General features: G+C 39.4%; 1 protein-coding gene across 5 annotated transcripts in view; it reads left to right on the top strand.

The window, feature by feature from the left end:
• ARID4B (AT-rich interaction domain 4B) overlaps positions 1-24,133 on the top strand; it is a 143,162-nt gene extending 119,029 nt beyond the window's left edge. For 4 of the 5 annotated variants that reach the window (XM_047701444.1, XM_047701446.1, XM_047701445.1 and 1 more), the window contains 5 exons: positions 9,584-10,798; positions 13,617-13,730; positions 15,936-16,151; positions 17,483-17,629; positions 22,371-24,133. In XM_047701444.1, coding sequence (XP_047557400.1) covers positions 9,584-10,798; positions 13,617-13,730; positions 15,936-16,151; positions 17,483-17,629; positions 22,371-22,498 — 1,820 coding nt within the window. In that variant the 3' untranslated portion in view covers positions 22,499-24,133. Of the gene's footprint in view, positions 1-9,583; positions 10,799-13,616; positions 13,731-14,390; positions 14,547-15,935; positions 16,152-17,482; positions 17,630-22,370 lie in introns of those variants that run through there. The other variant, XR_007122591.1, reaches the window with a different exon arrangement.
• Positions 24,134-27,423: the final 3,290 nt, after the last annotated feature.

Genomic DNA, 27,423 nt, shown 5'->3' with positions numbered 1-27,423 from the left:
TACCATAGTGATGAACAAACAGTATTTATTTAAAAGAATTTTGCATTTCTATCCCAGAATTAATTAATATCCTGACTTTTTAAAGATTTTATTTATTTGAGCGAGTGGGTGAGAGAGAGCGAGAAGAGAGAGTGAGCGCAAGCAAGGGGAGAGGCAAAGGGAGAGGGAGGAGCAGACTCTTCGCTGAGCGGGGAGCCTGATGTGGGCCTCGATCCCAGGAGCCCAGGATCATGACCCAAGTTGAAGGCGGATGCTTACCCAGCTGAGCCACCCAGGCACCCCTAATATCCTGGTTTTAGCATTATCATTCCTTTTATTTTTCTATAGAACTAAACATTGTGTGTGTGTGTGTGTGTATTTAACATACATTTCTGAAGAGCATATTGTTGAGTTTTTTTTAAACTGAGTAGCAAGCATAAGCCTTGCTGTGTGAGAAAAGACACTGTTGCACTTAGATGAAAGCTGCCTGAGAATGTTACCTGAATAGAGTCTGTAGGCCATATTCTTACTTCATATTCAGCTTCTCTGACAGTTTGCAAAATCATCTCTAAGGAAATTCAGTGGGGCAAGGTCGTAGAGGCGTTCTGGGATACATTGAGGCCCTCCATGATCTGAAAATTTGATGTAATTGTAGTGGATGATGAACAGGAATATGGGAGTAGGAAGCTGCTCTGTATTTTGTGATTTTAGGCCTACTAAAGCCTCTTACACCTTACCTTACACCTCTAGCTTTCAGGTGCAGGTCAGAGCAAAATGTTTCTCCTGGGTAGTCAGCTTTCGACATTCCTTTTGACTGTGTGGGGGCAAGCTAAACCTATTTAAACTCCTTTCGACCATGTGGGGCTTGATCCCGTCTTAGTGATAGTAGTCCTTCACACTACACTGCTAGAATGGACTGGTTTCCTCCCGCATCTGGTATATGGGTATCTTCCCGGGGAGATCCCATTCTACAGGTCACTCACTCTTCAGAGTACTCCTTGGGATCGCTTTGTTTTGGCATCTCATGTCTTTTAACCCTCCTTGAGCATACTCTCATTATTTTGGAACATACTCTCTAGTAACTTTTCAAGAACAAGTGGGTGAGAAGGAAGGTAAGTTTTGAGAGACTATGTAAGTCTAAGAAAATCTGTTCTGTGCATGGTTTAGTTGGGTTGAATGTTTTTCCTTCAGTATTTTATTGGTATTGTCTTTTTTTCTTCTAATGTTGTTTCTGTGAAGTCCAGAACTCTTCCAATTACTCATTCTTTCTGTGTGACTTGTTTTATTTGTTTTGTTTTGTTTCTCGCTTTTTGCTTTTTCCTATCTTTGGAATCTTGAATCTCTGTTTCTAATGTCCTAGAATTTCACAGTGATTATGGCTTATATGGATATATTTTTATCCACTATCTTGTGTTCTTGCTAAGCTCTTTTCATTCAAGAGACTTGTGCCTTTCTGTTCCACATTCTTTTCTTGAATTATTTTGTTGATTATTTCCTCTTCTGCATTTACTCGTCGTGTACGCATGTGTGTGTGGTTTTTTTCTTGGCTAGTCATTATATCAGTATTGTACTTTCTGTAGTATATTCTATTATGTTTCTCTTTCTGGGGGTGGGCTATTATTAATTATTTTATATTTTTCTTTGATTCCTTTTTTTTTTTTTTTTAAGATGTATTTATTTGAGAGAAGAGTGTGTGTGCAAGTACACGATCAGGGGGAGGGGCAGTGCGAGAGGAAATGGGCAGACTCCCTGTTGAGTTGGGAGTCTGATGCAGGGCTCGATCTCAGGACCCTGAGATCTGTACCTCAGCTGAAATCAAGAGTTGGACGCTTAACTGACTGAGCCACCCAGGTGCCTGTTTTCTCTGACTTAGAAATTTTCTCAACTTCATCTTATGATCCTTTTATTGACTATTAATTCACTGCTATATAATGCTTAGTGACAGCTGTAGTGCTTTTAATTTTCAAGAGCTCTTTATTTTCTACATGGTATTGTACCATTTCTGTTCTTTTAAGATGGGTACAACATCTTATCTTTCTGTCTTTCGCCCTTTCCAAAGAATATTGTTTGTGTTTGTTCTTCTTTTGCATGGGTACTTACTTCCAATTTGTTTTTTCCTGCTTTATTGTTTTGATCTCTTCCTTATGAAGGACTTTTTCCTTGGCTGTCTTCTCCCGATTAGGAATCTTGAGCACATGGTTGGGACAGGTCAACTTTGAGTTTCACTGTAGGGTATTCTGGAGAGGATTTTTTTGGAGAGGACTACTGTCAGATCTTTAGGTCTTTTTCTTAGACTAGTTGCATTCTAAAGAGAGGAGTCTTCTAGTCTAGACTGGAGGGTAAGAGAATGGCTATCCAGTTGAGGAATAAGAAAGGGAGGAGGGGAAATTCTTAGCATTTTTTTTTTTTTTTTTAAGTAGACTCCACACCTAGCATGGAGCCCAACACGGGGCATGAACTTACGACCCTGAGGTCAAGACCTGAGCTAAGATCAAGAGTTGGACACTTAACCAACTGTGCTACCCAGGGGCGCCTTAGCATTTTTAGCTCCCTGACTTCACTGACTTCAGCATCACACCTGTACCTATGCCTTCAATAGTTCTTAGCATTGCCTAGGCCAGGAACTCTGTCTTACCATCTTCAGAGAATAAACTTCCAGAAGAGAAGTTACCTAGCAAGCGGCAGTGGGAGTGAGGATCTAGGAATGTAAATACTTTTCCTTTCAAAAATTTCATTTATTTGATGGGGCGCCTGGGTGGCTCAGTGGGTTGGGCCACTGCCTTCGGCTCAGGTCATGATCTCGGGATCCTGGGATCGAGCCCCGCATCGGGCTCTCTGCTCATCAGGGAGCCTGCTTCCTCCTCTCTCTCTCTGCCTGCTTGTGATCTCTCTGTCAAATAAATAAATAAAATCTTTTAAAAAAAATTTTTTATTTATTTGAGAGGGGGAGAGAGAGTGAGCCAGAGAGAGAGAGAGAGCACACAAGCCAGGGGGAGGGCAGAGGCAGAGGGAGACGCAGACTCCTGCTGAGCAGGGAGCTTGACCATGTGGGGTGTGATCCCAGGAACCCAGGGCCATAACCTGAGCTGAAGGAGAGACTTAACTGACTGAGCCACCCAGGTGCCCCTAAATGCTTTTCAGATAATGTTCACTTAATGCTTCTTATTTTGGGCTGCTTCCTCCAGTTTTCATTTTCATAGGTACATGGTATAGCTAGTTATCCCTGAGTCTCTGGCAGACTGGTTTTATTCTCAGCCCCATTCACTGCTGACTTGAGAAAAGGGTTGTCTTTCTTGGGTCTGTTTACTCTCATTCATCTGCTTTTTGACTTGCACATTCTGTTGCTGTTCTCATTGTCCCCATTTTTGTTGCTATATTATTTCAGAAATAGTGTTAACATACCATATATATGATATGTGTGTGTAATGTATAATTGTTCATATATTAATATGTTATTATATATTATAATAATTATATATCCCAAATAACACATATACGATATGATATTTTATCATCGACACTATAAACCCCACCTTTTGGGGCAGGGCTCTGTATAGTATAATTGATAAATCTTTCTGTATCAGCACATTCATACTATGGAATAGCTGCATCATAATTTGTTTAATTAGCTCTTGATAGGGCACCTGGGTGGCCCAGTAGGGTAGGCATCTGCCTTCAGCCCAGGTCATGTTCCTGGGGTCCTGGGCTCAAGTCCCACATCCATCTCCTTGCTCAGTGGCGAGTCTCCTTCTCCCTCTTCCTCTGCTCCTCCCCACTGCTCATGCTTGCTCTCTCTCAAATAAAATCTTTTTAAAAAGTTTTTGATAAAGATATTTAGATTATTTCGATTATTTTTCCTATTGTGCATAATTCAACAGTGAGCATCACATTGGCATATTTGTAACATTTCAGATACTCTTTTCTTCATATTTTCCATTTTCTGTGGTAAATTCTAGTTTATCTTAGATTTGGCCATAGCTCAAGTTCAAGACATTTCAGATTCTTTCCAATTAAAAAATGATTGTTGCTATGAATGCGTGTGTATATGTAGATGTAGATGTATATTTATTTATTTATTTTTTAAACGATTTTATTTTTTTATTTGACAGAGTTCACAAGTAGGCAGAGAAGCAGGCAGAGAGAGAAAGAGAGAGAGGAGGAAGCAGGCTCCCTGCTGAGCAGAGAGCCCGATGCGGGGCTCGATCCCAGGACCCTGGGATCATGACTTGAGCCGAAGGCAGAGGCTTTAACCCACTGAGCCACCCAGGCACCCCTAGATATATATTTAAAGAAAATAATGTGAGGGGCACCTGGGTGCCTTGTCATTTAAGCATTCTGCCTTCAGCTCAGGTCATGATCCCAAGGTCCTGGGATGGAACCCTCGGTCAGGCTCCCTGCTTGGATTGAAGTCTGCTTTTCCCTCTGCCCCTTACCCTGTGCTCTCCCTCTCTCCAATAAATGAATAAAAATTTGTTTTAAATATTTTATTTATTTATTTGTCAGAGAGAGAGGGAGAGAGAGCGAGCACAGGCAGACAGAATGGCAGGCAGAGGCAGAGGGAGAAGCAGGCTCCCCGCCGAGCAAGGAGCCCGATGTGGGACTCGATCCCAGGACGCTGGGATCATGACCTGAGCCGAAGGCAGCTGCTTAACCAACTGAGCCACCCAGGCGTCCCTGAATAAAATTTTTTTTAAAAATGTGAGACCACCCAAAAGTGTAGAATGCAGACAGCTGGGAGTCTTTCGCCTTGGTGTGAAATGGGCTGGGAACAGAACAAGAGAGTGGGTGATGGTCGAAATTCTGTGGAGAAATTGAATGTCTCTAGAGAGTACTCTTTTTTTTTTTTAAAGTTTTATTTATTTATTTGACAGAAATGACAAATGGGCAGAGAGGCAGGCAGAGAGAGAGGGGGAAGCCGACTCTCTGCTGAGCAGAGAGCCTGACATGGGGCTCTATCCCAGGATCCGGAGAACATGACCTGAGCTGAAGGCAGAGGCTTAACCCACTGAGCCACCCAGGCGCCCCTCTAGAGAGTACTCTTCCACATTTTAGTACCAGAGATCCCCCTAAGTAAACTAGATCCCTGATGAATCACCAAATGGACAGTTTTTCTGTTAATAAACTCTACCAACACAGTCAAGTTTTAGTAGGTCATCCTTCAGTGTGAGTAATCAATGAAAGCTCCAGCATAAAAGATTGAAACTAAAACAGAAGAAATGACCCTTGAGGAGAGAGATAATGAAGGTAACAAACATAAACTATTAAATTATCTCTGGTTATTATTAATCTCAGAGAACCCATAAACATCTATAAAACAAGAACAGTATACTGTGAAAAGGGAACAAAGAAGAAGAAAAACTTGGAAATAAAAATTGAAACTATACTTCAATAAAGCATAGTTTAAAGTTGAGGAAAACTTCCAGAAAGTATAAGGAAGCAGTGATTGAAATGTTAGGAGATGAGTGATATCGAGTATTATTCTAGGAATAGTGAAATTAGAGGGGAAGAAATTAACAACCACACACACCACTGTTGTTAGAGTATACTTACATGTTTATATCTTTGTTTTTTTATAATGGGGAGAGAGATACTAGCATTACTGCTAGAATCGGTCAGCCTGAGGAATCAAGAAGCCACAGAAACAGCATGTCTGGTTACGTGTAACTATAAAAAGCAATTGGATTTTGGAAAACTGAACAAGAAAAAAACTCAGGGTTTTCTTATGAACTGTCTCACAACTATATTATAGATTTGTTGCCTTATACCTCATATCTTAGTGAATATTATTTATTATTAAACATATTATATATTATATATCATGCTTATTCTTATGTTCGCTCTCTCCTTAGTGAGTGCTCTATATATACAGTGGTGTAGTCTCCCCACCCCCGTATACATATTAATCACTAGGGTCATTCTGGAATAATCCTTGGGTGGGTGTAGAAATTACCGAGAAACTAAAATAAGAAAAATCTGGAGAACTGACTGGAATATTTATTTTTATTTCTTGACGATTTTATTCGTTTATTTGAGAAAATGTGTGTGTGTGAGAGAGAGCACCAGCTGGCAGGATGGGGGTGACATGAGGGAGAGGAAGAAAGGGAAAAGCAGACTCCCCGATGAGCAGTGAGCCAAATGTGGGGCTCAATTCCCAGGATAATGACCCGAGCCTGAACTGAAGACAGATGCTTAACCAACTGTACCACCCAGGCGCCCCAGGACATTGAATCTTTATATTGAAAGAGCTCATCAGACACCTCAAAAATCAGTGAAGAAGGAGCCATGCCCCAGTGCATTATTATGAAATTTTAAAACACCAGGAATAAAAACCACCACTAAAGATGAAAAGACAAATGACAGTAGAGTTTTTAACACTTATAAGCAAAGTACTTTCAAAATTTTGAAGGGAAGTAATTTTCAACTTGGAATTCCATACCTGGTTAAACTATCCATAAAACAATGAAGTTTGAGGGTTAGGATGTATTTAGACATGTAGACAAAGAATATCTCCTCTGTGCCTCTTTCAGGAAAGTACTAGATGATGTGCTCCAACATATATGGGAAGAAACCAAGAAGGGGGAAGATGGGCATTTCACTTAACAGTGGGTCTCTGTCAAGAGAAAGCAGTGAAGGGAATTCCTAGGATGATGGCTGTTAGAGCAGACCCAGAGAGCAGCCAACTAGATGGAGTAGAAAGTCGGCCTTTAGGACAGAGAGATTTGCTGAATAAGGGAACTGGATGGAGTGCTTGACTTTACGGAGCAGTTGAAATAAATGTGAAAAGGCGCATCTGGGTGGCTCAGTTAGTTGAGCGTCTGCCTTTGGCTCAGTTCATGAACTCAGGGTCCTGGAATCGAGCCCTGTGTCAGGCTCCCGGCCCAGTGGGGAGTCTGCTTCTCCCTCTCCCCCTCCCCTTCTGCTCCTGCTGTCTCACTGCTTAGTAAATCTTTAAAAAAAGAGAAATAAATGTGAAAGGCCTACAAAAGGAAGACATAACATAGAAAAAAGGACTTTTGGAAACTTCGAAAAATAAATGGCTTTATGAGAAAGGAAGTTTATTAAGTGTGCTACTTCTGCAGTGAACCACATTTATATACATTACAAATAGCATATTTAATTAACTAAAGATAACTATATATAGAAAGTATGGTGGGAAATGGGAGTAATTTTTTTTAAAGAATTTAATTATTTGACAGAGAGATCACAAGTAGGCAGAGAGGCAGGCAGAGAGAGGGGGGAAGCAGGCTCCCTACTGAGTAGAGAGCCCAGATGTGGGGCTCGATCCCTGAGATCATGACCTGAGCTGAAGACAGAGGCTTACCCCACTGAGCCACCCAGGCGCCCTGGGAAGTGGGAGTATTAATAAGAATTAATAAGAAAACATCCTAACTGCTCAGTGCAGGCTAAACTTCTAATTAAACAAATAGTTACTGTTACCATCTTTTAATGATATACTATCTGAAAAAATAGAATTGAGACTTTGTAGGCTGAGGGAGAAAGAAAAAGAGCTGTTGGTTCTCTAGTGTGAGTGTACATTTGTTTGTAGTCATAGACACACTGCTTTGATATCAGTTTAAAAAATTCTGTTATAGGGACGCCTGGGTGGCTCAGTTGGTTAAGCAGCTGCCTTCGGCTCAGGTCATGATCCCAGCGTCCTGGGATCGAGTCCCACATCGGGCTTCTTTATTGGCAGGGAGCCTGCTTCTCCCTCTGCCTCTGCCTGCCATTCTGTCCGCCTGTGCTCGCTCTCTCTCCCTCTCTCTCTGACAAATAAATAAAATCTAAAAAAAAAAAAAAAAAAAGGGACGCCTGGGTGGCTCAGTTGGTTAAGCAGCTGCCTTCGGCTCAGGTCATGATCCCAGCGTCCTGGGATCGAGTCCCACATCGGGCTCCTTGCTCGGCGGGGAGCCTGCTTCTCCCTCTGCCTCTGCCTGCCATTCTGTCTGCCTGTGCTTGCTCTCTCTCCCTCTCTCTCTGATAAATAAATAAATAAATTAAAAAAAAATCTAAAAAAAAAAAATTCTGTTATACAGAAAAGTTTAAATGTTTTTAATTGTTATAATTGTGTCAGTTATTCTTTACTTTTAGGAAACTTAGCTAAAGAACATGTATAGTTTTGCAATCACAGTTCTAAATTCTGGAGTCAAATGACTTCAGTTTGGATTTCATCTCGACTTTTACTAGCTCTTTGGCTTGGCTTATCTCTCTAAATCCCAGTCTCCTAAACTATAAAATGGGATTAATAATAACATGCCCCTCATAGGGTTGTTGTGAAGAATCAGACAATCTATACAAAGCATATCAAAGCGTCTGGCATGTAGCATTTTCTCAGTAAATGTTATATTAAAGTCATAGCAAAGGCAATTATTATTTTTAAAGATTTATTTATTTATTTTGAGACAGTGCATGCAAGTGGTGGGGAGGGGTAGAAGGAGAGGGATAGAGTCCAGCTGACTCCCTGCTGAGTGTGGAGCCCGACAACACAGGGCTCCAGCCCAGGGCCTGTGACATCATGACCTGAATCGAAACCAAGAGTTGGACACTCAACTAACTGAGCCACCCAAGCCCCCTGGCAGTTATTTTTTATACTTAATTGAATTCATTTACTAAAATCAATTTTTAAGAAATAAATTTAGGGGCATCTGGGTGACTCAGTTCAGTTAAGTTTCTGCTTACAGCTCAGGTCATGAACCCAGGGTTCTGGGATCAAGTCCCCCATCGGACTCTCTATTCTGCTCAGCAGGGAGCCTGCTTCTCCTCCTCCTGCCTGCTCATGCTCCCTCTCTCTCTCTCTCTCACTATCTCTATCTTGCTCTCAAATAAATAAAAATAAAATCTTAAAAAAGAAGATAAAAAATTTTTTAAAATGTCACTTTTGGGCACCTGGGTGACTCAGTTAGTTAAGCATCTGCCTTTGGCTCAGGTCATGATCCCAGGAATCCCACGTTGGGCTCCCTGCTTGTAGGGAGCCTGCTTCTCTTCTCCCTCTCCTCCCTGCTCATGCTCTCTCTTGTTGTCTCTTTCTCTCTCTCTCTCATTATTTATATATCATATATATAAATAAAATCTTTTAAAAATCCTGTAAATATTTTTACATAAGGTATCAGTTACTTAGGTTACTTGTGTCGTTTTTTAAAACTTCGTGGAAATGCATTGTTCACAAATCTTTGAATAATCATTGCTACACTGAAAGTGAAACCTACAATTTCATAAGAATATGGACTTTGAAGTTAGAATTACCTGGACCTGGGACTGCATTCTGACTGCGTTATTATGTTCTACTCAGAAAATTGAGAAGTTCTTTTTTATGATCAGTTGTATTGAGGTATAACTTAGAAACAATAAAATTCACAACTTTTATGTTTATAATTTGATGTATTTTGGCAAAAGTATACAGTAGTGTTTCTACAGCCACTGTCCCAGTATAAAACATTTCTGTCTTCGTGTGAGTATCTTCCCTCCCCAAAACTCCCCATTTTCTCACCTTCAAAATGGAGATAAAACCTAGCAACCCAAGATGGCTATAACCACAGGGGTTAATATATAATTTGCATAGGGAAGACATTGCTAGAAAAACTCATCAGTCTTTCTTCTTATTTTCTAGCTTCTGAAAGTTCTGCTGAAGACAGTGAGCAGGAGGGTGAGACAGGTGCTCAAGACACGGATAACCGTGGCAGAGAAGACTTGAAGATTGATCATTTGACCCACACCAGAAATGATCTTCTTGCAAAAGAGGAACAGAACAGTTCATCTTTGCTAGAAGAAAACAAAATCCATGCAGATTTGGTAATATCCAAACCAGTGTCAAAATCTCCAGAAAGATTAAGAAAAGACATGGAAGGATTATCTGAAGATACTGATTATGAAGAAGAAGATGAAATCACAAAAAAGAGAAAGGATGTTAAGAAGGACACCACAGAGAAATCTTCAAAGCCACAAGTCAAACGTGGTAAGAGAAGGTATTGCAACACAGAGGAGTGTTTAAAAAGTGGATCACCTGGCAAGAAGGAAGATAAGGCCAAGAACAAAGAATCGCTTTGCCTAGAAAACAGTAGTAACAGCTCTTCAGATGAAGAGGAAGAAGAAAAATCAAAAACAAAGTTGACGCCAACTAAGAAATATAACGGTTTGGAGGAAAAGAGAAAATCTCTACGGACAACTGGTTTCTATTCCGGATTTTCAGAGGTGGCAGAAAAAAGGATAAAACTTTTGAATAACTCTGACGAAAGACTTCAGAACAGCAGAGCTAAAGATCGCAAAGACGTCTGGTCAAGCATTCAGGGACAGTGGCCTAAAAAAACACTGAAGGAGCTGTTTTCAGACTCGGACACGGAGGCGGCAGCCTCCCCGCCCCATCCTGCCCCAGAAGAGGGTCCTGCAGAGGGGTCCCTGCAGCCCGTGGCCGAGGAGGAGAGTGGCTCACCCGGCGCCGAGCTCGAAACCCCGCCTCCAGCTGGCGCAGACAGTAAACCTGCCGAGGAAAAGCCAGTGGAGATCAGCGACAAAAAAGCAGAATTTCCTAGTAGTGGCAGCAATTCAGTGCTGAACACCCCTCCCACCACCCCTGAGTCGCCTTCCTCGGTCACTGTGACAGAAGCCGGTCGGCAGCCGTCTTCTGTGACGGTCGCAGAACCGCTGGCTCCAAACCAGGAGGAGGTTCGAAGCATCAAGAGCGAAACGGACAGCACAGTCGAGGTGGAGAGCATGGCGGGGGAGCTCCAAGACCTCCAGTCGGAAGGGAACAGCTCCCCGGCGGGCTGCGACGCGAGCGTGAGCTCCAGCAGTAGTAATCAGCCGGAGCCGGAACATCCCGACAAAGGTGAGGTGCGGCAGGTGCACACCGCCTGCTTCGGGGTTTCCCTCCTTGCATTTTCACGGGCTTCACGGTATCTCTCGTTAGAACGTGAGGTGTTGAAGTGAAGTCCTTGAGTGAACATGGTGAACATGGAAATTTGGAGGGTAATTTGAGTCAGTGAATAGGGAATGAGTTTAAAAGCTTGAGGATTTAATGGCCTTTGCTTGAGCTGTCTGTTACATTCCATAGTGGACCAGGACACGTGCTGGAAGTGCCCCCAGGCCCAAATCCAGACCTTTCTGAAGACAATATACACTGGTTGACTGTATGGCATGAGCAGCTTAAATATATTTCTGTAACGTTGTTTTGCAATTGTAATGTGCAGTTTCTCACAAACATTTTGATTTATTGACAGACCCCTCCACCCTTAACCAAATACTGTATGTAGGGGTTTGGAGCAACCAACTGTCCAGGCACTGCTTTCCTCAGACAACCGTGTCAAACTGATTTTCAAGCCTGACTAACTTGTGTGAGTTTGTAAAGGAATTTGATGCTTTCTTAGATGCATAGCTTCCAGATTGAAGGACCAATGTGTATGTTAATAACCTACAGTAATACTTCTTTGATTTTCCGTGCAATTGTTAAAGGTGGAAATTCAAATTAGTACTTCCCAAAAGTGTTAGTGCCTTTTGATTTTGCCATGGCTATTCTTCTGTCATCATTTTTTTTATAAACCACTTCTGTGGTGTCCTCAAATGAATATAACATACACTGACACTTGGCTTTGAAACATAGTTTTCTGTTGTAAAGATAGGATATGTATTTTCTATAACATACAGTTGTTATTATGCTAGACTTATGTTTTTAGCTGAGTTTAAGGAGATGTGATAGAGATCAAATGAATTAGTTCCAGGTTTTCTCACACAAAGATTTTTTTCCTTTTTCTCTTTCTTCAGCTTTACTGAGATATAATTGGTATAACATTGTCACACAAATCTTGACTTAAAACATTCTTTTTAAAAAATAAAAAGTAAAAAATATAGTTGCAATTCAATTGGGATCTTCTTTGGGTTTTCATATTCATACAGCTACAATATGTGTGCCATGAAGAAGAGATACAAGAGCTTATCTTCTGATAGACTAAGTTAGCACTGCCCTTTAGAATCTTAATCTTGACCAGGTTAAAGAACATTCAGCTTGAAGAATACTCCCAGATTTAGGGTAATAGAGACCATGTGCTCTATCAGATCAAAACATATAATATTTTTTAGAATTGATCTCTCTTTAGAAGTAAATTCTTTTTTTTTTAAGGTTTTATTTATTTATTTGACAGAGATCACAAGTAGGCAGAGAGGCAGGCATAGAGAGAGGGGGAAGCAGGCTCCCTGCTGAGCAGAGAGCCCGATGCAGGGCTCGATCCCAGGACCCTGAGATCATAACCTGAGCCAAAGGCAGAGGCTTAACCCTCTGAGCCACCCAGGCGTCCCTAGAAATAAATTCTTAAGCATTTATTTCGTATGGCCTCATTTTAAGAAATTTATCTCCCAATACCAGAGAATTCACATATATCAAAAGTAAAAATGTAAATTTTACAATTTAAATTTAGGATTCCCTCCAATTAGCTTACATTAAGCTTTCTATTTCTTGCAGCTAAAAGCTTCAGAATTAATATTCTTTTAGGGAGGATTCTGGCAATTATTTTTAAGACTCTCTGCTTCAATATAGTCATCATCTTAATCACCTTCTTTATGTTTCATTTAAATTGTGATTTTAAAATAGCATTAGGAAAAGTTATCAGTAAGGTGTAATTAAAAAACTGTCTAGGAAGTTGCAAACAAAATAGTTAATAACCTATTCCATTTTTGACCAAGGAAGCCATCCATGTCTTCTTGTATGCTCAAGACTGATTTTATCATTGGTAGCAGGACTAAGAAATATTTCTTGTAGCAAACATGACATAATTTTTTAATCATATTTATATCATGTCATTACAGTATCCAACATTGTATTGAGTAGAGATGGGACTTTCCTAATCTCCGAAGAAGTCTGGTAGACAACACATGTAATTAGAAATACACAGAAACCTAGCAGATGTTGAGGACCAAGTTAATAGTATAGAAAAATGTACTGAAACTACCATTGGGAGTAGTGGTTAAGCCATGAAAGCCTGGCCATCAAGGAAGGTCTTAGTGAAGATGTAGGATGTGGGCTAGTTTTTGAAGGAAAGAGAGACATTTATGATGTTTCGGGATAGTTTCCTAAGAAGAAGATGAAACGTTTCTTAGAATTACTATGCTGGATTTGTAAATGGTATATGCGTTAAGCAGTGCTCTGGCAGTGAAGTTATTGTTGGAATAAATAAATTGGTAAAATAACTAAGTGTGAATTACTGCTAAAATTTATTCCATTAATATGCTATCATTTTAAAATTATATTAATATCATTATAAGCTATATCAATATTTTTACCTTTAAATCTTTATTTTGGTTTTGTTGAATTTTAACAAATTTCAGTTTTTACTTTCAGCTTTTACCTGTTTTTGAATTACTAGACTCATAAGCTCCCGTACTAAATTGAGAACTATTTTTGGTTTACACCTCATTTTTCTAAGAAGGATGTGCATACTTTATTTGCTTTTTTAAAAACTCTTTTATTATGTGCAGTAATTCAGTTCATTAATGATAATGTATTCTAAAATTACAGTAATTTCTGTGAGAATTTATAAATCTCATAAAGAACATGCATGGTTTCAGAATTGTTCTATGCTTCTAAAATGTGGAATTTATACCTATAAAAGCTTGATTTTATTTTGTGTTACTTAATAATTTCTTTCCCATTGTAGCCTGTACAGGTCAGAAAAGAGGGAAAGAATCTCAGGGAGGAGGAAGTTCATCAAAAAAGCAGAAACGAAGCCATAAAGCAACAGTGGTAAACAACAAAAAAAAGGGAAAAGGCAGTAAGTGTGAAACCTCTCATTATTTAAATATAAAAATAATGGCGGATATGTTTTTTTCCCCCCATTAAGGAAAGGGTATTCAGGATATGGGATAGTTAAATATTTTGATTTTTGTCTCTGCCCTCAAAAAAGTCACACAGAAGTCTTCTGATCCTAGGTAAATTCTAGGATTAAGCAGTTTGGTGTTGATATTCAGCAGTGGTATTGATTGCTGATGAATGATCAGGTAATTCTTTTAAAAATAATAGCCAATATAATATAAGCTCAACATCTTTGTTAGTTTTATGTCCCACGGTTCTTCCCACTTGCCATTATATGTGCTATATATAATTGAAAGTGTTTCAATTATATATTATTTTTATTACAGTGAAATTGATTGCTTTGTAAATCTTCAAGGCAAAATGAGACTGGAAGAGAATAATCAAGATAGCTTTAGAGCTGTAATTCCAACAACTCCAGTCTATTACTTTTATCTTGGGTACCCCAAACTGTGTGTCCCAAAAGCAGCTATATACAGTACTAAAGACTTAACTTTAGTAATGGCTCTGTTTGTTGACCAACAGGAATTTATATACTGTATTTCTCCTGAGAGCTGCACATTTTATCTCTCTTTTGTAGACAAAGTGAGAAGCAGAAAATATGTAAAGAATTTTTTTTCAGGTGCCCCACACTGACCTCCTGCTGCTCTTCCAGGAGACTCCTGCCACCTCCACTGCCTGACCTTTGCTATCGGCCGGCTTGGCTGCACTTCAGTGCAGAAAAGGGTTATGCGGCCAGCTCCCCGAGCTTCTGCTGAGCCCATATGACTTCCAGGCGGTGAATATGGCGTCCCTCGGGGCCCCGGGCGGCTGTGCTCAGCAAGGCCATGAAAGCCAGGCTGAGGCAGACCACTGCATCAGAGTGGGGCCAAGCCTTGGGTGGCTTAGCTAGGAGTTGCCAGGGGTTCCAGAGCAGCAGTGGGGGGATTGGGAGGGGATTCACTTAAGGTGTGTGTAAAGGAGTGGTGGAGTTGCTTCATTCTCCAAGCGCCACAGTGGGAGGAGTTGCTGTGTACCTTTTCTATCTAAATGCTTTTCAGGCTTTGAGAGCCTGACTGTGCTTTTTTGGGGGGTAGCTGTTAAAGAATAAATAGTGCCACATTGATCACCAGTTACTTGGAGTAACCGACAGGATATTGAAAGTGATATTTTTGTCTTCAAAACTTTACCATTTAAATGAATTTCCTAAGAGGGCTCATCTTCAACAAGTCAGTTAATGTATTCCTGTAATTTCGAGGTACAGCAATTACATTTGATTGTATTCTATGACTGTTCTGTAGCAGTTATAGTTAATTGTATTCTTCCATTTTCATGATTGGGCTTGGTAAATCAGAATAAGGAAACCATTTTCTGAGAATAATTTAGTAAAGTGGAACCAACTCATGGAATCACAGATAATACTTTGTATCCAGAATGTGGTAATTCATGGAGCTATTAGTCCCATCACCTGTTCACATGGTAAACTGGCAAGGTTAAGCCTTTCTGTTGGAGGACTGAGGCTTTACTCAGCAGAGGCAGATGTAACGTAGTTTTTACATAGTTTTGTGAAATCTTCATACCGAATATATTTACCAGAGTTGAACTGATGGTTTATTTTAGTTAAAAGCTACAATGTAGGAGTTACTTGAGGAAAAAAATCATTGCACACATCAAAGTTTAGAGTTTGGGAACCCAAATAATTTTTTATTGTATTTCATGATTATCCATCATTGTGTCCTTATGGCCAGAGGAGTAGAAAAAATGTTATATGAACATGATCTGTATACAACCTAAACTATTAAATTTAAATTTCTATAATGGGTCATTTTTAAAAATGCTGTATAAATAGTAATATGATAGACTAAAAAGCCATTCCAATACATAATTATGATACATTTGACAGTCTACCAGGTATAATGGAAGATTAGTTTGAATGTTTTTTTTTTTTTTAAAGATTATTGGCAATTCAGGTAAGAAGAATTTTTTTGTTCTGTTTTTGTTTTTCTTAACTGAGATGCTGCTATATTTGTATATGATGACTTTCCAGGATCTAGGCAGGGTCTATAAAGCAAGTTATTTACTTTAGTAATAAATTCATGTGGTTAATTTTATATTGTTTACTAAAATCAGTGAAAATTTTTTGTTACTTTTCTGTTTACTCATGCTTTTCTTTTAATTTTTCTTTCAGCAAACAGTAGTGATAGTGAAGAACTTTCTGCTGGGGAAAGTGTAACTAAGACTCAATCAGTCAAATCAGTTTCCACTGGAATGAAGTCTCACAGTACCAAATCTCCTGCAAGGACACAGTCCCCAGGAAAATGTGGAAAGAATGGAGATAAGGATCCTGATCTCAAGGAACCCAGTAATCGATTACCCAAAGTTTACAAATGGAGTTTTCAAATGTGTAAGTGACATTTAGTAAACTGACAGTTAAGAGGAAGAAACTTCAGCCTTGTAATTCCTGAGGCTAATTACCCTAAAAAAGAGGTTGTAACCAAATTTGACACATCATAACCAATTGCAGTAGTAGAGAGCTTACTTGGATCTTGATTTGAATGAACAAGTTCCTAAAAGAAAAATTTCAAGGCAATTCAGGCAAATACCAACATTAACTAGATATTTATGATAGGATGTTAGAAATTTGCTTTAAAATAATCTGCTCTTGGGAGTGGGAGTCGATGAGGTGTAAATGAGACAAGATTTGCCATGAATTGCTAGTCACTGAAGCTGGATAATGGTATGTGGGACTGCATTATCGTTTTGTGTACTTTTGTTTATATGAAAAATCTCCATAATTAAAAACTTTTTGAAAAGGATTACCCCAGAGTTTCTCACATACAGAGATATTCTTAGGAATTTGAAAACTGCTTTTTAGAGCTTTTAAAAAATTTCCTACAGTTTAAAAGTTAAACATTAAAAAAAGTTATACATACTCATAAAAATCTAAGAAGAGGACAAAAAGAGGCCAAAAGAGAAAAATTTACCTGGAGACATGACATTCAAAACTTTATTATGATTTCAACATTTTGGTGTCTTTTTAGTTTTATTCCTAAGTATGATTTTTAGTGATATATTGTGGTGATATTGTATATGAATGTGGAACTTTTAGCATACTTGTTTAGGTCCTAAGGTTTTCAATTCTACACACTCATTCATTCAACAGGTAAACCATGCATGTATTATGTACCAGGCATATATAGGCATAGCTTTTCCTTTCTTTTCCTTTCCTTTCTTTTTTTTTGTTTTTAAGATTTTAAAAAAAGATTTATTTATTTATTTGAGAGAGAGTGAGAAGAGAGCATGAGAGGGGAGAAGGTCAGAGGGACAAGCAGACTCCCTGCAGAGCTGGGAGCCCAATATGGGACTCTATCCTAGGACTCCAGGATCACGACCTGAGCTGAAGGCAGTGGCTTAACCAATTGAGTCACCCAGGCACGCGCCCCCCGCTCTTCCTAAAGATTTTTAAGTAACGTCTACACCCAGCGTGGGGCTTGAAACCCACTACCCGAGATCAAGAATCACTTGCTCAACCGGCTGAGCCAGCCAGGCGTCCTTATATAGGCATGGCTTTTTATGTTGTTTTACGCTAGGAAGAAAAAAATCTCAGGGAAACAAATACCTACAAGCCTTATTTTTAGTTTATTTGACATTTTTCTACAACCATACTATATGTTTTCTTTTATGCACTATGATTTTGTTCAAAAATACATATTGATGAAAGTTTTAAATTCACAGCGGACCTGGAAAATATGACAAGTGCTGAACGTATCACAATTCTTCAAGAAAAACTTCAGGAAATCAGAAAACATTATTTGTCATTAAAATCTGAAGTAGCTTCCATTGATCGGAGGAGAAAGCGTTTAAAGAAGAAAGAGAGAGAAAGTAAGTGTTGGTCTTACTTAAACAAGCAGTTTCTGACTGCAGTTAGACTTATGTGAGTGTATTTCTGTGTATCTTTGGGCAAGTTCTTTAAATGCTCTGCCTTATTTTCCTCATCTATAAAATGGAAAAAGTTATTTAAAGAGAAAAAATTATCTTAAATCGCAGTGTTCACTTTCATGGAGTTTATAATCTGCCTTAAAACAAAACAAAACAATAAAAAACCCAAATGAGATTTCAGATCATGAACGGCACTGGGAAGATATTAATGTTAAGACAGAGATTGGGTGGGTTGTGTTAGATTACCAATGGTCAAGACCTTTTCATTGAGACCTGAATGACCAGAGAAAGTGAGAGAAGTTAAATCTGAGGGTAAAGACTTCTCTTGGTCTACCAGGACTGCCATAACAAAGTACCACAAACTGGGGTCTTAAACAGCAGGAAATATATTGCTTATCGCCAAATACTGTCACACTGGAAGTTAGGGCTTCAACATAGAAATTTGGAGAGACACAATTCATTCTGTGAAAGAATCCTGTATTCCCTAAGATACAGCAGGTTATTTCCTAAGGTAGAGATTCTTAAACTTGGAACTGTTGACATTTTGGGCCAGATAATTCTTTGCTGTGGAGGCTGTTTTGTGCACTTTGGGATGGGTTAGCAGCATCCCTGGCCTCCACCCACTGGACGCCAGTAGTCCCCCCCACAGTCATGACAACCAATGTCTTCAGACGTTTTTCAGATATCCTCTAGAGGGCAAAATCGCCCCAGATAGAGAAGAGCTGTTCTAAGGTGGGGACACACTTGGTGCCTTTCAGGAGCAGAAAGAAAACCACTGTGGTGAAAGTGGTAGAGACACAAGTTAGGTAGGCAGAAGCCAAATCATGCGGGGCTTGGTAGGCAAGGAGGAAAGGTTTATTCTAAGTGAGATGGACAGCTATTTGAAACTTTGTTGTCGTTGTTGTTTTTTAATATTTATTTATTTGACAGAGAGAGATCACAAGTAGGCAGAGAGATAGGGGGAGGCAGGCTCCCCGTCGAGCAGAGAGCCCGATGCAGGGCTCAATCCCAGGACCCCGAGACCGTGACCTGAGCCGAAGGCAGAGGCTTAACCTACCGAGCCACCCAGGTGCCCCATATTTGAAAGTTTTAAACAGGGAAACAACATGGTCTGTAGTTTTTGAAGATCACTGTCTGCAATATAGAAAGCAGACTCTAAAGGGGCAGTGGTGGAGGCAAGCAGTATTGGTCAGGGAGCCCACTGCAGTGGCTTCAGGGGGCAAGTGACAGTGCCCTGGACTGGGTGCTTGCAGGAGAGATGGAGATTAGTCAGTGCTGGGTTGACAGTGCTTGCTGATGGATCCCGTGCGGGTGGAGGAGAAAGGAAGTGAGATGACTTGTACGTTTTTTCAGCTAGAACACAAGGCTACTTGGTGCTGACGTTGGAAATGAGGAAGACCTAGAAAAGATGACCGTGTGGGGAACACAGGGGAACACAGAAAGGATCAGACATTTCATTTTCGCCATGTTGCCTTATTTTTTTAAAAAGACTTTATTTATTTGAGAGTGAGAGAGAGTATGAGTAGGGCGAATGGTAGAGGGAGAGGGACAAGCAGATTCCCTGCTGAGTGCAGAGCTCAGCGAAGGGCTCAGATCCCAGGACCCTGAGATCATAGCCTAAGCTGAAGTCAGGCTTAACGGTTGATTGAGCCACCTCGGCGCGCCTTTGCCATGTCACCTTTTTTTTTTTTTTTTTTTTTAAGATTTTATGTATTTATTTGACAGATCACAAGCAGGCAGAGAGAGGGGAAGGGAAGCAGGCTCCCCATTGAGCAGAGAGCGCAATGCGGAACTCGATCCCAGGACCCTGAGATCATGACCTGAGCCACCCAGGTGCCCCTGCCATGTCACTTTTTGAAATGCCCATATGGCATCCAAGTGGAGATGTCAGGTAGATGGTGGGATGTGTAAGTGTGTAGCTGAGGGGAGAACACAGGACTAGAGAGATCATTTTTAACTCATTGGCATAGCTACAGCACAGTAGTTACTGCAGATGGTTTATTAAGTCCCAGTACTTGAGGCCATCACCTAGTAAAGAAATGTGGGTACAAACGAAGGAAAGCAGAGGCAAGCCCACTTTTGGTAGTAGGGCTGAGAGGGAGAAGAGCAAACTAGTAAGACTTGAGGAGCAGCCTTGAATGAAGAAAACCAGGAGAAGCTGTCCAGGAGTTGAGGAAGTGAAGAGTTGTCATTGTCAAATGCTGCTGAAAGGCCAGTGAAGTGACCAGTGACTGGTCAATGTTGGAATCACTAGTGACCTTTTCAAGAGCATTTACTGTGGGCTGTGGAGATGGAGAAGCTGGATTAAAGCTGATTTAGCAGAGGATGGAGTAGGGAGGTGAGGTAGAGATGGTGACCCTAGGAGAAAGGGAGCCCTAGGAAAATGTCACATTTTGTAGTTTTGTAGCAAATGCAAAAAGGGGACATTAAATGTGGGGGAAGGGGACAAGCTCACGATTTTGCCTCCCCAACCCTCCTCTTTTCCACTGCTCCCATTCTCTGAAGCACTTTGATTTTCATTTCCTTTTTCTTTAGATGAATATTCTTCCTTCTCTCCTTTGCTGTTGCGATAAGTCCTATAACTCTCTCCATCTTTTGTCTAGGCTTTTTCATTTGTGCCCTGACTAAAAGTCTGGGTTATGGGGTAATTTGAAAAGAAATTAAATGTTAATATATAAAAAGTATTTACAGAAACGTTCTGTCAAAGGAAGGGGATCAGGATTCTCTTTGATATATAACTGTCTAAAAATAATAAAAATCAGTTATAATAAACATACTATTTAAAGGCTTATGCTAGAGTTCCTTACCCTTAAGTCATCTAATCCTTTCTAGAATTTTTATTTTTTATTATTTTTATTTTTTTTTTTTAAGATTTTATTTATTTGACAGAGATCACAAGTACACAGAGAGGCAGGCAGAGAGAGGGGGAAGCAGGCTCCCTCTTGAGCAGAGAGCCCGATGTGGGGCTTGATCCCAGGACCCCAGGATCATGACCCGAGCCGCAGGCAGAGGCTTTAACCCACTGAGCCACCCAGGCGTCCCTAGAATGTTTTTTATGTAGTAATATTTCTATCCAGAAACTGCTCCTCTAACATATATGTGATCACCATAGATTCTCTGTAGCAAGTGGTTCTGATAAATTAATCCTTTCTCTGGGGAGTTAGCTCTAAAAGTCAGTTCCTAAATACTATTAAAATATCAGTAGGAAGGGGCTGCTGGGTGGTTCAGTTGGTTAAACATCTGGCTTCAGCTCAGGTTATGACCCCAGGGTCCTGGGATCATACCTCCACCTCAGGGATGGGAGTATGGGATCTAACTGAGGCTCCCTGCTCAGTACAGAGCCTGCTTCTGCCTCTCCCTGTGATCCTCTCACCCCACCCCATGCTCATGCTTTCTCTCTCATGCTCTTTCTGAAATAAATAAAATACTAGTAGGAAGATGACTATCCTAGTTGTCAAAGAAAAGCAAGCCAAATACAATACTATTCCTAGCCCCCCCCCCAAAAAAAAAAAAAAAAAAAGTCTAACTGGAACCAGTGGTAGGAAAATATACTGAAATTCATACACATTGCTGGAGGTATTGGCACAATTATTTTGGAAAACAATTTGACTCAATTTGGAGAACTAGCTAAATCCAGTTCTGAGAATAGGTCTCAAGGAAAAATAGTAACCATAAAGAAGTTTGTGGTTATATTTATAATAACAGCTAGAAATTATTTAAATTGGGATATATTGAAGAAAAAGTAGACATTTAAATTTTTATTTAAAATGCCCAAAATTGGGGTGTCTGGATGGCTGTCAGTTAAGCATCTGCCTTTGGCTCAGGTCATGATCTCTGGGTCCTGGGATCCAATCTGGCATCTGGCTTTCTGCTCAGCGGGGAGTCTGCTTCTCTCTCTCTCTTTCTCTCTCTCTCCCTCTGCCCCTCTGCACTGATTGTTCTCTCTGTCTCAAATAAATAAATAAAATCTTCTAGAAAAAAGAAAAAGAGGTAGATTTGTGTATGTTCAAGTATGGAACAATCTCCTAAGATAAAGTGTTTAAAAAAAAAAAGAGTCAAACACTGTACTATGATGCTTCCACTTGTTTTTTTAAAGTAGGATTGTAGCTACACTTGTTTGATTTGCATATCATATCTCTAGCTTCTGGAGATAACATTCTTCCAGAACAGGGCTGGAAAACATTTTCTGTAGAGGCAGACGATAAATATTTTGGGCTTTGTTGGCCAAGTGGTCTCTTCAGAACAACTTGGCCCTGCCATTGTAGGTGGGAAATCTACCATAGGCAAGATGTATATACATGGGCATGGCTGTGTTACTGGATTCAGAGTTCTTTTTGACATTTGTTTCTGTTGTTACAGAAAGTCGATTCTTAGTTTTATTTCCATGTCTTAGTAGACTGGGCCCATCATTTTTTTCTTCCTAATTGATCCATGCAGGAGTCGAGTTCCCCGATCTGTCCTTTTTCATTAAATGTAGTTGGCACGGTCTAGCTACTTCAGATACACTAATTTTTCCTTGCTTTACATTATGGTATTGTGATATTTACACTGTCCTGTTGTCAGCTAAATGGTTTTAGAGAGTACACAGAATTTTAGTTGAGAGGACTGACGTTTTCCGTTTTCTTCCTTTCTGTTGTTGTGTATACATTTATTAAGCCTTTGGTTTGGTCTTCCCTTTCTTCAGGTGCTGCTACATCCTCATCCTCTTCTTCCCCTTCATCCAGTTCCATAACAGCTGCTGTTATGTTAACTTTAGCTGAACCGTCAATGTCCAGCGCATCACAAAATGGAATGTCAGTTGAGTGCAGGTGACAGCAGGACTTGCTAAAGCACTTTGCACTTAATGGCTGTTGAGGGCCACGTCTTTTTTTTATACTGCACAGTGGCACAAAAAAAAAAAATCAGACAAGCACTATTTTATATTTAAAAATTGTTTCTTGACAAGCTGACTTGGCACTTAAGTGCACTTTTTTTATGAAGAAAAAGTACAATGAACTGCTTTTCCTCAAGCAATAATTGTTTCCAACTTGTCTGGGAATTGTGTGTCTGGTAACTTGAAGGCCTTCCACTGTGGCAAATGGAGGCTTTTCACTGCCTGTAGAGACAATACAGTAAGCATAGTTATTCGGTGGGCCAGAACAGGTTAAGATAACTTACTGTATATGTATTCCCTTGTATTTTGTTAAAGCTGGAACATTTGATATTTTTCCATTTATTTATGAAAAAATATGAACCTATTTTCATTTGTACGAGCTAATTGTTTTTTAAAGCAAGTCACCTTAGGGTGGCTTTAATTGTATAAGTCAAGCACATGTAATAAATTCAAAACCTGCAGTTAACAGGATATTAGACATCAATCCTGGTAACCAAATATTAAAGATTCTCTTTAAAAAAGACTGAACATGTTTACAGGTTTGAATTAGGCTAAAAGGTCTTGCAGTGGCTTTTCACGCCCCTTCAAATTGGAATGGAACTACTGTACTTTGCCATTTTTCTATAAATCAGTATTTTTTTTTAATTTTGATATAATACATTGTGTGAAAAAAGAAAATGGCTAATAAACTGTATTAAATCTTAAACAATGTATAAAGATTGTACTTAGCCAGTTCAAAGTGTATATTTATTCATAATGAATTATAACAGTTATATTTTTGTGTTTTCTTGTAAATGTTTCTTTTTCCTTAAATACAGATAATTCATTTGTATTGCTTATTTTATTATGAGCTACAACAAGAGGACTTCAGGAACAAGTAAACTGTATTAGTACGGTTCAAGGTTGTTGATATGAACTGTCTCAAAAGGATGGTTGTTATTTTAAGTATAAATAGCTAATCGGGGTGGTAGGCCTATAAAGTTAAATGCCTTGTATAAAATCCAAAAAGAGCGCAAAATTGTTTTCACTTGTATTGACTTTATGTTGTATGATTCCAATCTCTGTTCTGTTTGGCACTTGTATTTAATTCTACACCTTTGTAAGACATTTGTATATTGCGGATGTGTTCATTCAAGCTATTTAATACCTGGCACTGTTAATACACAGTACTTTACTGTACAGACTGTTTTACTGTTTTAATTGTAGTTCTGTGTACTTTTTTTGGATGGAGCTGGCATGTTTTATTTGTTTTCTGGCAATACGACATGTGAGAATTTCGAAGCGTTTTGTTGTAGATGCTAACGTGTCAGAATCCTTTACATTCTACTTTTCTAAGAAAAGCATTTTCAGTCTTGTAGTGTGTGCTTAAAGTAACTAATTTTGTTGAAAATGGTTTCAAGTTATTCAAATTTGTACAGGACTGTAAAGATTTGTTGACAGCAAAACGTTGAAGAAAAAGCTTATAGAATAAAAGCTATAAAGTATATATTAGGATCTGCAAACAATGAAGAATTATGTAATATATTGTACAAATGTAAGCAAAGGCTCTGAAATAAAATGCCATAGTTTGTGAATCCTTGATTTTGTTTCTAAAAGATTAAGTAATTTTAGTTCATTTCTGTATATGATGACTGACTGGAACATACATTTCCAGCCTGTATTAGCAGAAGGGGTTAATTGACATACCAAAGAAAGGGAAATACTATACCTATAAAAATTAAAAGTCCATTAACCAGACACAGGATTTATTAGGCAATTTTTATCATTGCATATACACTCTATAGACTATTTTGCTTGATTCCAAACATGAATATTTATGACTTGGAGATTTGTCTAAAGACAAAAAAAAAATTATTTTTTTTAACATGTGGAACCATCACCAGCAGATTTTTTTCTTTTTTCTGTCTTGTCATTTCACTGGACTTTGACTTTTAGCGTACTCTGCCACACTGCACATTGGAATTATCTGGGCATTGTTAAAACAAGTCAACACTCTGTACTGTGCCTCTGGTGGTGGTGGTAGTGGTGGGGCAGCTGTTGCCCCACAAAGTCTAGGATGAGACTTGGAGGTCGATCTTGTTTTAAAGGTCTCCAGTGACTTTAATATGCATCTGGGTTGAGAACCACTGCTTTTCTCCCCATTTAAAAAAAATTGGTAATTAGGTTTTTTGCCCCATTTAATGAACTTTCCACCAAGAGACAGTCCTTTCTTAAAACAGTTTTTAAGGCCTAAAAAGCTCAAATGTATAGTTTTAAATTACCTTTGGGATGACCCTTTTATTTATGTTTACAGAAATTTAACTTCTTAGGGATGAGTTTTAAAATCTGGAACAGTGCTCCCAAAATGAAGTCCTAGAATACTGGTTCCTGGAAATGCTTTGGGAGTTGTCAAATATCTATGCCACATATAGCACTTTTTCCCACAGAGATTCATTGGTAGCATATTAAAAACTGAGGAGGCCTGTGAAGAGACACCTGGCTAACTTCCTTTACCCGTACTGTTTTCAATCTTGCCTGGTCATGAAACCTTGTTTTTCAAGGAACTACTAATACAACCTACTTTGTATGTTACAGAAACAGTGCTCTAAAAGGGACCGATTCCGAACTTTGTTGGAGTTGAGGTTTATACTCTTGGGCCTTTCTGCATTCCTGACAATTCTCCCTTCTCTCCAGCTCCTCTGGAGTTTGAGAATTTCTTGGTATTACCAGAATTTGACTTAAGTTTTCATCTGGTCTCCTGAACTAGCTTTTATCAACCTAGCTTAAAATTAAGAGGATTTTTTTTTTTTGCAGTGTTTTCGAAAACTTCTTTTTCCCTACTGAAATAAACTGAGAGATCTTGTTAATTTTCTTAATCTGCGGAGATTGGAGAATCTGAAGCAGCATAGATAAAACCACTAACATTTTTTACAAAGTGTTTTTGTCCTTTTTTTTTTTTTTTTTTTTAAAGTAGGCTCCATGCCCAGTGTGGAGCCCAATGGAGGGCTTGAGCTCACAACCCCAAGATCAAGACCTGAGCTGAAATGAAGAGTTGGTCACATAACAGACTGGGCCACCCAGGCACCCCTTGTGTGTTCTTTCCTATGAAATGGCTTTATATTTTAAACTCTTAAAAGGGAGTTAAGTGATCTCCAAACACTTAAAAACCAGTTCTGAGGGGCACCTGGGTGGCTCAGTGGGTTAAGCCTCTGCCTTCGGCTCAGGTAATGATCTCAGAGTTCTGGGATCGAGCCCCACATCGGGCTCTCTGCTCAGCAGTGAGCCTGCTTCCTCCTCTCTCTGCCTGCCTCTCTGCCTACTTGTGATCTCTCTCTCTCTCTGTCAAATAAAAAAAAAAAACAAAACCAGTTCTGAATGGCAGTGGGGATCATTTCTTAACTCCCCAATCACAGCTTCTTTATTCCTCACTAATTATTTTCCTCTAGAAATGTGTGCTGCCTTTCATTCTTTTTTTGGGTCCATTTCTCCACCTTTCTCTTAATTTTAACCTACTATTCAGGGATTTTTGGCTAACATCATGATAGGTTTTGTGTATATTAGCTGTGATACCCTGGAGGAATACTTTCCTGGTTTAGTTGTGGAAGTACTATATGTAAGGCCTAATAAAATATGCGCTAAACTGGATGGTCAGGGAAAACCAGTGCATACGTGTTTAAAGTGGGTGATGAATGAGCATATGGGAATTGTGACGACAGATGTGAGGGTGACAAAGAGGAGATGCAAACCTTGAAGTAAAGCTCAAGGGAGATTCATCTGGAAGTGGAATGTGTAGGTAAGAATGGAGAGGAAGAGTCAGGAAAGGCCAGATGTGATGAGGTTGCAGTGCTACAGAAGATGATTCCTGGAATAATGCTAGAGTAGGGAAGGGATGGGATTGGGAGACATTCTGAAGGAAAAAGAATTTCTTCATTGGACTGTTTAGGATAGATAGAGGGAGATACTTGAATTGCAAATAGGGACAATTCGACTTGTCCCATCTTTTGTGAAATACTGCAAGGTCAAAATTAGGGGAAACCTAATTCAAACTCAGAAAACAAAACCATGGGGCGCCTGGGTGGCTCAGTGGTTTAAGCCTCTGCCTTCGGCTCAGGTCATGGTCTCAGGGTCCTAGGATTGAGCCCCACATCGGGCTCTCTGCTCAGCAGAGAGCCTGCTTCCCTTCCTCTGTCTCTCTGCCTGCCTCTCTGCCTACTTGTGATCTCTGTCAAATAACTAAATAAAATCTCTAAGAAAAAAAAACAAAACCATGGCCAAGCAGATGAATATTTTTTTTTCACCATTTTTCTGATGTGTTCTATGTAAGGTCAGTTATATTCTCAATGACTTCTGTTAAGAGCTTTCAGAAAGCAGGTCTATACTCAGAGTCAAAATTCAATCCCATTTAATCACCAAAGTTCTGGATTCAATTATCTAATTATAATCTAGTATTTATCTTTTGTTACCTAAAAATCAGTTTACCTATGTTCACTAGGTACAGCAAATAGGGGTACAAAAATGGGATAAGTAAGACACCCATTCCCAGACATGTAGAGAGGGTTTGATGAAGGGTTGGAAAAAATCTACTGCAAATAGCTAAGAACTTTTCGTGAGATCTCAGCTGGGCCTTGAAGAATGGACAGGATTTTGCAGATGAAAATGAGTAAAGACATACTTTTGGGTGAAGGAATAACAAGAAATTAAAAAGGGTATAATGTGCCGGTTTGGAGGGAGAGGAGTCTGGAAGTTAGGCTGAGAAAATAGCAGGAGTTCGGAGCGCCAAGGATCTGATAGAATAGGGCAGAGCAGGATAGGGCTGGGGCGTCCACTGCTTTAAACTTAACTTTGAAATGTGTCAAATTTCAAAAAAATTGCCAGAGCCAAGCAA

Source organism: Lutra lutra, chromosome 14, assembly GCF_902655055.1.
Source record: "Lutra lutra chromosome 14, mLutLut1.2, whole genome shotgun sequence".
Taxonomy (NCBI): Eukaryota; Metazoa; Chordata; class Mammalia; order Carnivora; family Mustelidae; genus Lutra; species Lutra lutra.
Note: the sequence above shows the minus strand (reverse complement) of the source record. Positions and strands in the feature narration are given on the sequence as shown.